General features: G+C 41.0%; 1 protein-coding gene across 1 annotated transcript; it reads left to right on the top strand.

Annotated features, from left to right (window-relative positions):
- The first annotated feature begins 1,958 nt into the window (after positions 1-1,958).
- KCNV1 (potassium voltage-gated channel modifier subfamily V member 1) lies at positions 1,959-9,132 on the top strand. The gene is made up of 3 exons (XM_084750986.1): positions 1,959-3,148; positions 3,950-4,479; positions 7,654-9,132. The coding sequence occupies exons 1-3, from the start codon at positions 2,679-2,681 to the stop codon at positions 8,163-8,165; spliced, it is 1,512 nt and encodes a 503-aa protein (XP_084607112.1). The 5' UTR covers positions 1,959-2,678; the 3' UTR covers positions 8,166-9,132.
- The last annotated feature ends 6,084 nt before the right edge of the window (positions 9,133-15,216 follow it).

The raw sequence follows: 15,216 nt of genomic DNA, 5'->3' as shown, positions 1-15,216 counted from the left end.
CCTGGCAGTGTGGTCCACAAGCCCCAAGAACCTTCTTCACCTAAAATCATTCTGTAAAATTTTACCTGTCTCTCTGCTATGATCAGTAAGGCTAGTGTGGGCCTTTATTAATAATCGTAAAACCTAACAGAACCCTTTCAATAATTAAATCTCATCCTCAGTACAATAGGGCACTCTATGGGTTTAAAAACAACGTAGTATCAAAAAACACAATGATGCACTGCTTACTGGGATAATTCAGTCTGCGTATTGTCTGCTTGAAAGCGTTCTTTAGGGAAGTAGAAGTTTAATCAAATGGATAACTACTAATAGAACCATAACCTAGAAACTCCAGAGCTAAAATAACTTATTGAGATATCTCGGCAGTTTTCACTGCCTATCAAAAAGCTCCACAAGAAGAGATTCTAGCCTGTTTTCTTCGTAATGTACAGCACATCGCTAACCCTGGCCCTTCATTAGACACATAAGACAAAGATCATCCTACTTTGATTTATTTGAAAATCAACAAGAATTACCATCTCTACATGTAACCCACAGGGGGTATCCTCAGACATTTAGTTCTACACTTGAATACGTGTTGAATGAGCCTAATTCACCCAACTTATCTGCCTCTGCTACTTTTTCCATTAAATGGGCACGTGGATATCTCCTGGTGTTGTTAGGACTTAAGAAGACATTGCAACCGTAGACAGTCTACAAAGCTTCTTGGTATAAAGTTAGCAGCCAAGAACTGTTTGCTCATCTTTATTAACACTGGATATCTTTCAGAGGCACCCAGATCCTCCTCCGTTAAAAAAAAAAAAAGTAACAATGGGAAGTCCTACAGTCAGGTGGTAAAGTCAGACCTAACAGCCAAGTGGTCAACCAATGGAAAAGCCCTCCTCACCACAATAAACTGGATACATTCTAAAACTACTTACTAAGCAATAACAAAGGGGAACCGGCTTCATTTTCCCTGGCAAACGCTAGGAAATACTGGGCATAAACTGTTGCTAGACATAATGATACATCCTTATCCAGGTCTGGTAAGTAAACTATAACTGTTCTACCCCTGCTTCACAGCATTTTTACCAGTTTAGAAATGCTGGAACATTTTTGTGGACACAGATGGTGGGGAATAAAAACCAAATGCAACAATTCCTGAAGCATCTTCCGATGGACGGTTGTACTATTGTCACTAATCACTCCTTTCCTCCCTGCCTCTAGCCTCCCTTTCCTAACCTTCTACCCTCTAAGTAGCTGGCCACTGCGGGGCGCTGGTTCCAGAGGAGCTCTAACCAAAGGTTAGGGATGGGGTGTAACTTTCCACAGAATCCCGAGGACAGGAGTCAAGATGCATAGAGGCAGAGCACGGAAGAAAAAGCTGGCTAAGACCTGTGCTGTGAGCAGTCTTCCTTCCTGACTGGTGAAGTCAAAATCCTCACGTGTAGACCAGAAGCTTCATGAGCTGAGCAACTCCCAGGTGTGCCTGAAGTTGCAGGTGAGTCACTGTCGCTCCTCCCGCACCCCACCCCACCCCCCAGCCCTGTGTCCAACAGGTTGGCTGGGGACACAGCTCTAAGAGGCCCTTAGGTATACTCCGCTAATCTCACCTGATCTCCTGAATTTATCTTCTCCTTTAACCGTGGGGTCGCTGTTACTTAAACTCTTGCCTCAGCCCACGCTTGTTCTATTCCCTGTCTTTGTGCCTTCCTCTTTTTCCTAAAGTGGGAGCTCCTTTTTGTGCTGGAGAACGCACCCAGGATGTCTCTTCTGAGGAAACTTAGGAAGTGTGCAGTGTCCCCATGGGCACCAGGTGGGCTGCAGTCCCCTAGTTCTTACTGATTCACTGGAACTTCACCTAAAAGGATTGTTTTTCAACGAGGAGCTGGAAACCTAAGGCGGGTGTTGGGGCGGGGCGACGGCGGCGGGCGGGGGGGGGGGGGAGCTAGCATGAATGACAGATGGGAACCAGAGATGAAGAGGGAAGAAATCTTGAGTCAGGTACCCCAGACATGATCCCCCAGGTGTTCACAGCCCCAGAGAACACCACAGACTGAATACCTTACAGTAGACGAGGCAAGGCTATAAATTCTCAAGTTAGGACTCAAATCTTGCCTTTTTCAGAACTTTTAGTCTGCAGCTGGGCAGTAGCGAGGGTCACCACCCCTCTTCCTTGTACCTAACAGAGTCCTGCTCTCTCTTTGTCTGCCTTCCAGATCCACCCTCTCCTACTCCCTCCCTTGCCCAACTCCACCACCCAGAACCGCCAGATATTCAATCCACACACCCTGTAGGGGTGGCGGGGGAGGGGGAGCCGGAGGGGGATGTTTCTGAATTACAAAGTTGAGAGAAGACTATGTCTATATCTAGGAAGGACCAGAGCGACAGGGTGTGTGTCTCAGGGCTGTCCCCTGCATGGAGGATGCATGACTGCACGACTGGTTCTCTCCTCCCTGGCGCGACCACTCCTGTGCTCCCAGCCTCCGCGCTCTACAGCGCACTCGCAGCTCCCTAGCGACACCAGCCATCAAGCTAGGGGGTGGAGAGAGTAGGGGTGCGAGAGTGGGAGGCTTCTCCCTCGGGAGCCTGGGAGATCCCTGCCGCCAGCAGGGGCCGTGCCACCGCCCTCGCGGGGACCCGAGCTTCGATCCAGCGCCTTCCCAACTTCTTGGTGCCCTCAGACCAAGGCGGTAGGAATGGATCTGTCACCTCGCAACCGGCCACTGCTGGACTCCTCGTCGCTGGACAGCGGATCCCTGACCTCGCTAGACTCAAGCGTCTTCTGCAGCGAGGGCGAAGGGGAACCCTTGGCTCTGGGGGACTGCTTCACGGTCAACGTGGGCGGCAGCCGCTTCGTGCTTTCGCAGCAGGCTCTGTCCTGCTTCCCGCACACGCGCCTGGGCAAGCTGGCTGTGGTGGTGGCCTCTTATCGCCGCCTGGGTGCCCTGGCTGCCGCCCCCAGCCCCCTGGAGCTTTGTGATGATGCTAACCCGGTGGACAACGAGTACTTCTTCGATCGCAGCTCACAGGCATTCCGCTATGTTCTGCACTACTACCGCACTGGCCGTCTGCACGTCATGGAGCAGCTATGTGCTCTCTCTTTTCTTCAGGAGATCCAGTACTGGGGCATCGATGAACTCAGTATCGACTCCTGCTGCAGGGACAGGTACCCACAGGGAGCGGCAGTTGGGCGGGAAGGCAGAAGGGGGTGGTGAGAAGGCAGGGCAATGGCTTCAGGCTTTGTGTGAGCTTGCCTCCTCCAGCCCTGCAAATAGGTGTGTCTACCTCTTGGCTGGAAGGTAAGGCGTTTGCATGAGGCTAGAAATCAATCCTAAAGTCAACTTGTGCATCGAACTTTAAAACAACCACAACAAAAACTTCTTGATTCGTTTCTCCCAGAAACTAACACTCAAGATTTCTTGTGAAAGTCTAGGCAGGTCAGATTTACAATAAACATCTGGTTAAACAGCTGAATCAGATTAACTATGTCCCCAAAGATACATATGAATGAGAGGTTTTGGTTTAGTATCATTCGTCAAATCAGGGCTTTAGCTGTGAAAAACTTGCTTGAAGGACCTCATCAGGTCCTGAAAAAGAGTTGATTCCGTGAGTGATTACTATAGGAAGAATGACTTACTCTTGCCCTGTCATTACTACCATTTCTTCATGAATATTTTTCTTTTATACGCACAACTAGTTCAGGTAGCAAACACATGTTTTTGTCACCAGAAAATAAGTCGTAAAAATTCATTGATCCAAAGTTGCTTGCTTATGTATAAATCCTATCTGCATAAATTTCTACTAAGCCACAAGTGGGAGATTTGGCAGGGACCACTCTGGGCAAAGTCTGAATATATAGTTCTATATTTTATCCATATATAAGTGGGATCTCTCTGTCAATTTTAATTATTTTGTCCTTCTGTGTGTTTTTTTAAAAAATTAATCACAAAGTTGTCTTCCCTGAAAGATACTTCAGAAGAAAGGAGCTGAGTGAAACACTTGACTTTAAGAAGGACACAGACGACCAGGAAAGTCAACATGAGAGTGAACAGGACTTCTCACAGGGACCTTGTCCCACCGTCCGTCAAAAGCTCTGGGACATCCTGGAGAAACCTGGGTCTTCCACAGCAGCCCGGATCTTCGGAGTGATCTCCATCATTTTTGTGGCAGTGTCCATTGTCAACATGGCCTTGATGTCAGCTGAGTTAAGCTGGCTCAACCTACAGCTGCTGGAGATCTTGGAGTATGTGTGCATCAGCTGGTTCACCGGGGAGTTCATTCTGCGCTTCCTTTGCGTGAAGGACAGGTGTGGCTTCCTGAGGAAGGTGCCAAACATCATAGACCTCCTTGCCATCTTACCCTTCTACATAACTCTTCTGGTGGAAAGCCTGAGTGGCAGCCACACCACACAGGAGCTGGAAAACGTGGGGCGCCTGGTCCAGGTCTTAAGGCTCCTCAGGGCTCTGCGCATGCTAAAGCTGGGAAGGCATTCTACAGGTATTTGTATTTTATTGGTGCCTTTCGGTTTCCCTTTGTTTATAAGCTTTAGATAGATGAGGAAAGGACCACATTCCAGGTTTACCCATCCTCAGCTCTTAGAAAGTACTAGAAAGAAAAATCTTCAAGATGTTATCACCAGCATAGAGCTCTCTGTCATGCACTTTCTGTCCACTAGACTTGAACAATTTGGGTGATCTTTTAAATTCAGCTTATTAGCACTCAGTGCCATATATATTTTACACCATTAATACACAACACACACATTCTTCCCATATATAATATATACATATATACATATATATCACATTCTTCTCAAAGGTCACATGTAAAACATACATAAATGGCATGTAAATTATAAACTATAATAGGGCCATAAGCTACTTTATTTTCCATTTCCAAGAACTATTTGAGATGTGTGGCCTATAAAAAATATACATATATACATATGTATATATGTACTTTATTCTTGACAAGAGAGAAGAGCCTTTCTTAGTCATGGCAGAAGAGAGAGGGTCAGGTGTTGATGGTTTTCCAATAATTTTTTATGAATAAATAGAATAATTTTGCTCTGGAAGAAATAGATGGCTGTAATTGAGTATCTTATTTAGTATTTGAGAATTTTCTTAAATTTTGAAGAATTTGAAAACTCAAATGAACATTCTCTAGAAAATTAATACACAACACACACACACACACACACACACACACACACACACACACACAAATTTGCCCTTGAAAACTATTGCCAATGCTAATGGAGACTGAGTAGAGCATTTAAAAAGAATTGTTATACTCTGAAAGTAATGGTGCTCAGTAGTTGATTTGGTGACTATTGAATAGTCTAGGCTTATCAAAGGTAGAAAGGGTGAATATTCCCACAAATTGGGTAAAATACACATTCTCAACCCCAGATGTCAGAAGGTCAGATTTTAATATATGGATTAGTTTCTGGACAATGCACTTGAATAGGTATGTAAATATTTTTCAGCTAGGTCATTTGGGAGCCATATATGTTTTGAGAAACACTGGTGCATCATGCATAATAATACAACACAAACACATATGCACACATGCAAATGTGTTTACAGAGTACTACTTTTATGAATGTCCACAAAGAAATACCTGAGTGAGCACTGCAAGACTCACCCCAACTTAGGGAGAAACTAACCTGAAATTTCTTTTTCTACATCTCTGTAATTAAAATTTGTCCTACAAAATTCTAGTCATGTATTTTTCTCTTTAGTGTGATATGCCAAGTACCTGATAATGGGGTTTCCAAGAACTTTTACAAGTAACACGCTTTGTTTCCTGACACAGATAATGGGATGCTTTCTTTGAGTATTTATAAACTCTTCACAGGATTCAATTTATAAAACGCTGGGAGCTACATTTTTTTTTCCAAAAAGAAAGGAAAAGAGAAATAATAGGAATTTCCACAGGGTCGACTTCTTCAAGTTTTTCCCCAGTTCTAAAGCAAGTGCAATGTGTCAACAAAGTTTCAATTCTTTTAAAATGTATGTCAAATGCATAAATAGCCACATATATCATAAATCTCCATATACTTATAACTTTTGTTGAGAGATATTATATAATAATGTTTAGGATCCCCAACAGTATACATCCTGCCTTCTGTGGTTTTCTACTGGATACACTAGCCCTGCAAGTGTTGAACTCCTCATCTGTAAAATAACACACAATGACAATATCTGTCACATACTATTTTTGAGGAGTGTCTAAGTTTATATATACTGAGAGCACTTTATCTTTAAATGGAATCAGTTGATCTAAATCGTATATTTCTTATCACATAGCGTCCATTTATTTCTGAGCTGTCATTCCATATAGACACATCAAAGACAATTTTCTAATGAAGTAGTACAAAGTTATTCTGGAAGACATTCATTTGACTTTAAACTACAAAATCAATATGCATTGTATTTTTTAAAAGATGATAATAAGGCTAAACTAACTCAATTTTGAAGAGCAAATTTCAAAACAAGTAGACTAAAGGTAGTATTATAATGCATTTGAATTCATCTCTGAGGGTGAATAGCAATAAAAATCATTCTTAAAAAGTATTAATTTGGGCTTTCAAGGCAACTTCTTTGTACTGTCATATTGGAGTAACTTCAAAACCCAAACTCTTGGAAACATTTCTAAAATCCTGGAGAATGTATCTCCCTGGCAAGTTCAAACTAGGTTTTATTACTCTCCTTAACATGTAGGCTTTCTACAGGTGATACTGGGATCTTATGTGTTTCTCAGAGTTGCTAAATTTTTCACATCACTCCATTTCTATACCTTTTGTAATGCAATGAAAGAATACGTTGCTCAACTTTATCTTCTTTCAGTAAATCAGAAATATTATTGGACCAAGGGAGATAAGCATTAGAATTTCAATGGTTATTCTGGGAATTCCAGAACCTTATTTTCCCCTGGCAAGAACAGGTCCTGGGTACACATTTCATGTCAGTTTTGCCACTGATGCCTAACTCACTCCTGACATCATTGCCATGGCTTTCAGGCAATGAAGCATCTGATTGTATTAAGCTTTAGTGTGAGTAAGAAGATAAGACCCAGATGCAGGCAGTTCTCCAAGTTCAAGGTGAGCCTGGTCTAAAGAGTGAGTTCCAGGACAGCCAGGACTACACAAAGAAACCCTGTCTCAAAAAAAAAAAAAAAAAAAAAAGCAAATAAGAAAAGGAAGGAAGACACAATATATGAGAGCAACATGAAAATGGTGTTAAACAGAAGTGCGGAAACAATACATTGAAAGCCAGGCTTGATCAAGTGAGCCTTCCACAAACATCCCTGAGAAGGACCTTCATCACGTAAGACATCACATTAACCTAAGACAGCCTCTGCCTGTCTTTCAGTCTCATTTTTCACGTTAAAAAAAAAAAGGACAGAAATAGCATGAACTTGATGACTATACAAGTAAATGAATGTTAGCGTTCTCTTGATCTTTCTAAACTTGGTCCCATCAACAAGGCTGTAAGCTTTCTTGGAAAAGAGGTCGTAATTCAGTCTTCATATTACCCCCCAGAGCACTGCTCAGCATATTAGTTATGCGGAACATGCACGTGGGAAGATTGCGAAGAGGGAGAGGGGAGGGAGAGAATCACCGTGGGAGAAGGATGCTTATGCCTAACAGCACCTCTTCTCTTGCAGGACTGCGCTCGCTTGGGATGACAATCACCCAGTGCTACGAAGAAGTTGGCCTACTGCTCCTGTTTCTGTCTGTGGGGATTTCTATCTTTTCAACAATAGAATACTTTGCGGAGCAAAGCATTCCCGACACAACCTTCACAAGTGTTCCTTGTGCATGGTGGTGGGCCACAACATCCATGACGACAGTAGGATATGGGGACATTAGACCAGACACCACCACAGGCAAAATTGTGGCCTTCATGTGTATCCTATCAGGAATCCTTGTCCTAGCCTTGCCTATTGCCATTATTAATGACCGCTTCTCTGCTTGCTACTTTACCTTGAAACTCAAGGAAGCGGCTGTGAGACAGCGTGAAGCTCTCAAGAAGCTTACCAAGAATATAGCCACTGACTCATATATTAGTGTTAACTTGAGAGATGTCTATGCCCGGAGCATCATGGAGATGCTTCGCTTAAAAGGCAGGGAGAGAGCAAGTACTAGAAGCAGTGGTGGAGACGATTTCTGGTTTTAAGTTTACCTTCAGCTTATTTACAAAACCTATGTACATTTGACTGGATTGATGAAGCCTTGCTACTGTGGATATCTGTATATTGACGATGAGTTTCCTTAACACTTCTCATCTTCTTTCTGCTGTATCGATTACCAAGAATATTTAACATCTCCTATATAGCAACTCCTGATTATTTTGACACACATGTCTTCTTCAACATAGCCAGTTAATACAAACAAAATCAATTAGGAAAAGAAACATAACTCAGTTTTCGAATACGAATTAATATAATTTCATATACCAAAGTTTAAAGATTCATGTGTCATTATTTTTAGGTTTTCAACAGTGTGTGTGTGTGTGTGTGTGTGTGTGTGTGTGTGTGTGTGTGTGTGTATGTGTGTGTGTGTGTGTGTGTGTGTGTGTGTTTATGGAATTTGAACTGCAAAGCCCAGGTTGGAGAGCGGGAATTAGTGAACATTTAAAAACACAATGAACATCTTTTTTCTATTTAAATATTTTCTTCTAATAAATTATTTCTTTTTCTGCGTGTTAAAGCTGTTGATCACAATGATAAGCTTTGCAAGCAAATGTTCAAACTTAGTGGCCATAGAGGATGCCTCATTTTCCATCAGGTGCAAATCACTGGGTGTAAATGGACATAGCTCTGCCCCTCATCTGTCCAGTTGCAGGAAGAAACCTCAGACAGCCAATTCAGTAAGTGAGGCTTCAAGTGCCTAGAGAGCTTCATTATCCCAGCTGAGTGTGATGTGTGACCAAGAAAGTGCCATAGCTCTCTGTGAAAATTAAATGATTTGTAAAACATCTATCTCATTATAGATGAATTATTTAAGTTCTGCCTTTAAAGTCATGAATATGTAAAAGTGAAATAGTAAAGATCCTAAATTTACTCATCAAAAAGATTAGATGGTCTTTTCATAAGTGAAAATATATTGAATGACATCATTAGTCGAACTTGGAGATCTTTTTATTTGTTAAAAAATTTTCTCTAGGCAGCTTTCTGACTGTTTAAGTTAATAACAAATGTTCAGACTTTGCAGGCGGTATTTTTTGGGGGTTGTATTTATGATAATCATACAATGCCTAGACATTGTGGCACATAATTAAAGTGAAAAGTTTTAAAGCTAAGAAGCAACCCTAGTTCTAAATATTATAATAAGTAATATTTCCAAAAGCACAACAAAAGATTCCCATATTGCCTGCCTTCTTGATTTATGCAATAAAGTTCTTAAAGGCAATAAAATTGGTTTGGGGATAGAAATCTTACTCTTCCTATTTATAAAACAAATATACATAAAATGCATTTGCATACATACAGAATAACTACAATATGAAAACTTCATGGGAAACAGAATTAGGAAAAACACACTTAGAACATATCTTGGCTGAAACAAATAGTAATAAATATTGAAGAACATGTTGATCTAAATCCTGGGGTGGTAATGCAAGCCCCAAGTCGCAGCACGTGGAAAGCTGAACCAGAAGAAATGTAAACACGAGGCCATCTTAGACTGCATAGCACATTCAAGGTCAGCTTATGCAAAATATCAAGGACGCATCGACTACAGAACAAGCCCAGGGAAAGGTAATGCCTTGTCTCCGAAAAGAAAGAGATAATACTTTATCTTAATACGTGACTTGATAATTTGTGACGTACCGTTTGATATGTGGCTAAACATTTCACCAACTGTATTAAGGTTTCCTACTACCAAGCAATCAAGACAGGTGCCAATTATTTCTAAGATGTCATGGTTTCTAAGAACCTTTCTAATTTAGATATTAAAATTTTTAATACTTAACACAGGACCAAGGGAATACTTCCTGTTCTCTGGCGTGCATGATTAAATTCTGAACAGATTATCATGGCTTGAGCATTAAATTATATCCTAAGTTCCTTTAACTTACCTGACTTCTTTGCACTTCTCTTAAACTTTATAAGAACATTACAAAAATGAATAATGTTAAAATAAATGTAGTGTTTTAAATATAGGTTCTTACTATGTAGCCCTGGTAGCCTAGAACTCACAATGTAACCCAGGCAATCCTCACACCCATACAGATCTGCCTGCCCCTGCTTCCCAGATGCTGGGATAAATCTTGTGGACCACTTCATTCTCCAATATTTATCTTACAAAAAGACCTGGGCCGTAGAGCAAGTCTGGGGACCACTAACCGTAACACAAACCTACTCATAGTCTGAGGTCAGACACAGAAAACAAATGTACTCTTGCTGTTCTAGACATTTGTCCAGTGAGAATTGTTACTGGAGTATAATTTGTAGTCACTCTCAAATATCCCTAGTATGCAATTACTATTTTTGTATTCTTCTCAAAGTATATTTTTCTACTTTTCTTTTATTGACGGTAGATTTTTAATATAACATACTTTGATTAAGGTTTCTCCTCTCTCAACTCCTCTGAGATACCTACCCACCTTCCCTCTCACCCAAATCCACACCCATTCTGTCTCCTCCTTAGAAAACAAACAGGTGTATAACAAATAATAATAAAATAAAACAATATTTAAAAAAACAAGCAAACAAAAACAGAAGAAAAGAGCCAAAAATAAATAAATAGATAAAAGCACAGGAAATACATATAGAAGCAGATGTGCACACATCCACACACACACAGGAATCCTATTTTTAAAAAGCCACAAAAATGGAAGCCATAATATACGCACAAAGTACTTATGAGGTTACAAAAAAATTAAACAAACAAACAAAAAAAAAACCACCTTGACAAGACATTATGAGACAGAGACCCTCAGAAAAGGTCACTGGATTGTTTTGCCTTGGCCATCTACTGTTGGGCGTTGGGTTCATACCCCTAGTGAGACTACAATGGGGATAACTGATTTTTCATTTGTGAGTGACTATAAATTGGAGATAGCTTCTGGGTTAGAGATGGGATTTATGCTAAATTCTCCTCTTGGCTCTGGAACCCCATCTGATTCGGAACCAGACAAGCTCTATGTCTGCTGCCACAGTATCTGTAAGTTCATATGTGCATTGGTAATGCTGTGCTTAGAAGGCCTTGGTTTTCCATCTCCTCTGGTTCTTACAATCTTTCTGCCTCTTTTTCCACAGGATTCTCTAAGCCTAAAAGGGAGGGATTTGATGAAAATATCCCATTTAGGACTGAGCGTTCCAAAGGCTCCTGCACTCAACATTGTCTGGCTGTTGGCCTCTGTGTTTGTTCTAATCTACAGCAAGAGGAAGCTTCTCTGATGACTGAACAAGGCACCTGACTACGAACATAGTATAATGCCATTAGGATTATACTTTTTCCATATTCCTTAAGCAGAACAGTAGTATTTGGTGTTCCCCTTAAATCTCTGAGCTACTGGGTCTCTGGTTCTTGGCCACAGAATTAGTGTTGGGATGGGTTCCATCACATGGAGTGGACCTTAAGAAAAATCAGATATATTTGGTATGGTGATCTGAATAAAAGTGACACTTTTAGTTCCATTATTAGGAGGTGTGGCCTTGTTGAAGTGAGTGTGGCCTTGTCATAGGAAGTGTGTCACTGGGAGTAGGTACACTTTGAGGTCTCAAAAGCTCAAGCCAAGCCTAGTGGCTCCCTGTCTTTTTCTGCTGCTTACAAATCAAGAGAACCCTCAGCTACCTCTCCAGCGCTGTGTCTGCCTACACGACACTATGCTTCCCTCTATGATGATATTGGACTAAGTCTCAGAATCGTAAGCCAGCCCAGTTAAATGTTTTCCTTTATAATACTTGCCATGGTCACGTTTTGTCTGCACAGCAATAGAAACCCTAACTAAGACAATTGGTTACTTTCACAAGCTTTGTGCCAAGATTACACTAGCACATCTTGCAGGCAGGTCATCATCGTAGATTAAAGATTTTGTAGCTGGGTTAGTATTTGTACTTCTCCTTTGGTAGTGCACACAGTACCTTCCTGTATTCCTGGACTTTACACACTAGTCCATACTGGTAAAGTCAAAGTAGGTACCAGCTTGACTTCTCTGTGTTCTATAAATTGTGTGTAGGTGTAAACTTCAGCTATAGGGCGTTGCTGTCTGTGGAACACAGCAAAAACCTTGTGGGTTATTGAAGGTTCCCATGGAACCCCTTTGGCCAACAACTAGATTAGACGTAATTCATTCATGGTTTCACTTGTTGATGAGAGTCTTCAAATTGGAGCTCCTTCCCTCTTCTTATTTTATCTTCCCATTCCCACCTCCACACAATCTATCCATAACTATCTATTCTATTTCTCCTTCTTAAAAGATCCATTCCTGTCCTCTAGTCCCTTACTTTATGCCAAATTATCAATTCAACAAATAATTACTTGTAATTCTATGAGCACTGGGCACTAGAGAGCACCTGGTATTCACAGTCAAGTGCTGTTTACCATTGTCTATTTATTTAATATCCTATCCAATGACTTGTGGAGAAGACAGATAATGAAAATGAGACAATAGACCAAAACTCTCCTAAGTCTCAATAGCCATTAGATGGCAAAGTCAGGGAAATGTTGATTTACCTGACCCTGAAAAATAGTACCATAAAGTCACATTGGAGGGTTTTCCCCCATACATTCACTGTGCGTTGAGAGAAGCATTCACAGATGTGGAATTGTATTTCCGAGAACAGTTGTGAAAGAATTTTTACCCTTTACCGCACAAACATAAATTGTCTTTAAGATAATCAAGTTGAAATTTTATTATAAAAAGTATATGTTTATGTGTATACATACATGCACTTCCATGAAAACAGAGCATCCTAAAATATTTTCTGTAAATATAGCTTAACTACATAAATTTTGTCAAGATACAGGCATTTCTAAAAATATTTAAATGCCTGCAAGTCTTGAAAATGCAATTGTTTAGGTGAACTTGCTGGGATTTTTTTTTATTAAGTTATTGGTTTATTTTACATCCCAATCACAGCATCCCTTCCTTCCTCATGGTGCCTCCCTTCATCTCGCTTATCCCCAGCAGCCATCCCTCCTCCCCTTCTCTTCGGGAAAGGGGAGGCCTTCCATGGATATCAGCCAGCCTTGGCATATCGAGTTGTAGCAAGATTAGGCTAATCTTGTGCATGTTCTTCCGTTGAGGCTAGACAAGATAGCCCACTTCATGGATAGGGATCCCAAAGGTAGGCAGTGTAGTCAGAGGGAGCCCCTGCTCCTGCTCCCACCTGAAGACCTGGCTGCACAACTGTTACATATGTGCAGTGGGCCTGGGACCTTCCCAATCATCTTTTCTGGCTGGCAGTTTAGTCTCTATGAGCCCCTATGGGCCCATAGTTGATTCTGTTGGGTTTTTTTGTGGTGTCCTCGAGCTCTCTCGCTCCTTCAATCCTTCCTCTCCTCTTCTATAGTACCCACTTAGTGTTTCGCTGTAGGTCTCTGCATCAGTTTCCATCCGTTGTTTGGGTGAAGTCTCTCTGATAACATTTATGTTAGGCTCCTGTCTGCAAGTATAGCAAAATATTATTAATAGTGTCAGGGTGGGTCCCTCTCATTGCATGGTTCTCAAGATGGGCCAGTCATTGGTTGGCTCTTCCCTCAAATTCTGCTCCATCTTTTACCCTTGCCCATCTTGTAAGCAGGACACATTGTGCATCTATGGTTTTGTGGCTGGGTTGGTGTCCCAATCCTTCCATTGGAAGTCTTCCCCAGTTACAGGAAATGGCCTGTTCAGCCTCCATATCCCCCTTTGATAGAAAACCAATGTATTTGTTCAATGGCTATACGTATAAGCAAACCCAATTTAACTTTAAAAATAACCCCGGAGGGAGAGACCTGGTGGCACTCAGAGGAAGGACAACAGGTTACCAAGAAGAGACTTGATACCCTATGAGCATATACAGGGGGAGGTAATCCCCCTCAGGAACAGTCATAGGGGAGGGGAATAAGGGGAAGATGGGAGGGAGGGAAGAATGGGAAGATACAAGGGATGGGATAACCATTGAGATGTAACAAGAATAAATTAATAAAAAAAGGAAAAAAATAAAAAATAAATAATAAATAAAAATAAAATAAACCAAGTGAGACCTCTGTTTATAGTAATCATTGTGGAAACATTGGGCATTCTTCAAACACTTATGAGTTATAGCTGTAAAGCAATAATGAATTTATTTAGGTATGTAAAATAAATTAAAGTCTTGCTCTAAGATATCCAGAGTACACAAATTAACAACATGTCAAGAACTAGTAGCATGGCTCAGCAGATAAAGATATCTGCTGCCAAGACCAGTGAGTGACCCGCGTTGGACACCCTGCAACCGTGGTGAGAAAAAGAAAGAACTGACTCCCAAAGGTTGTGTTCTTACATCTATCTATACTCCTGTGCCATGGCCATGACACACACACACACACACACACACACACACACACTAAAATGTAACAGAAAAATGAATGCATGTAGTACAATGTTTGAATATAAAAAACAAATGTATCACATCATATCCCTGTTTTGGCATTTCTCCCATGCATGAACATATAAATATTCAAGAAATTGTCTGTTTATTGATTTAAGGTATAATGGTACTATGTAGAATGTAGAGTGCACTAAGGAGTTCAATAAGGTCAAAATCTTGTTCTGAAAAAGTGTTATTTTTACTACAATCATTTGACTAGCTCTTACAGCAAATATGTATGCTAACCCAAGCTATCTGAGGAAAACATTATCTTCGGATAAGTTCATTTTATTAACACGAAAATCCTGTTCCTCTGAAAAAACTCAGACTTCAATTTTCATCTTATCAGTCCTTCAATTTTAGGTTAAGAATTGGTTGAAAAATGCTCTGTTTCAATGACTCCCTTAATGACAGCCCTTTACAGAACACCTCCAACCCTCTCTGTAAGCCACTCTGATATGTGTAAGCAAAGCTGTGAGGAGAACGTTATCAATAAGCCTCATCTGCAATTTTTAATGGAATACTTTAATAGTAATAGAATAGGATGGACACTGACAGTTTCCTGCCCTAGCTTCGCACATACTATAATCAGCTCCTTATTCTCTCCGTTGCCTCTACTGACCTGCCTTCGGGAACTCAATCGGGGCTGCCCCATTCCAACGAAAC

This window comes from Acomys minous (genome assembly GCF_964271855.1).
Source record: "Acomys minous genome assembly, chromosome: 12".
In the NCBI taxonomy this organism is placed as follows: Eukaryota; Metazoa; Chordata; class Mammalia; order Rodentia; family Muridae; genus Acomys; species Acomys minous.
The sequence above is the reverse complement of the archived record's forward strand: the minus strand, read 5'-3'. Positions and strand labels throughout refer to the sequence as shown.

Excerpts from the sequence above, each read along its gene's own strand:
- KCNV1 (XM_084750986.1), top strand. The coding sequence starts at position 2,679 with ATGGATCTGTCACCTCGCAACCGGCCACTGCTGGACTCCTCGTCGCTG. Across the intron at positions 3,149-3,949 it reads GACTCCTGCTGCAGGGACAG|ATACTTCAGAAGAAAGGAGC; the intron begins GTACCCACAGGG and ends CTTCCCTGAAAG. Across the intron at positions 4,480-7,653 it reads GCTGGGAAGGCATTCTACAG|GACTGCGCTCGCTTGGGATG; the intron begins GTATTTGTATTT and ends CTTCTCTTGCAG.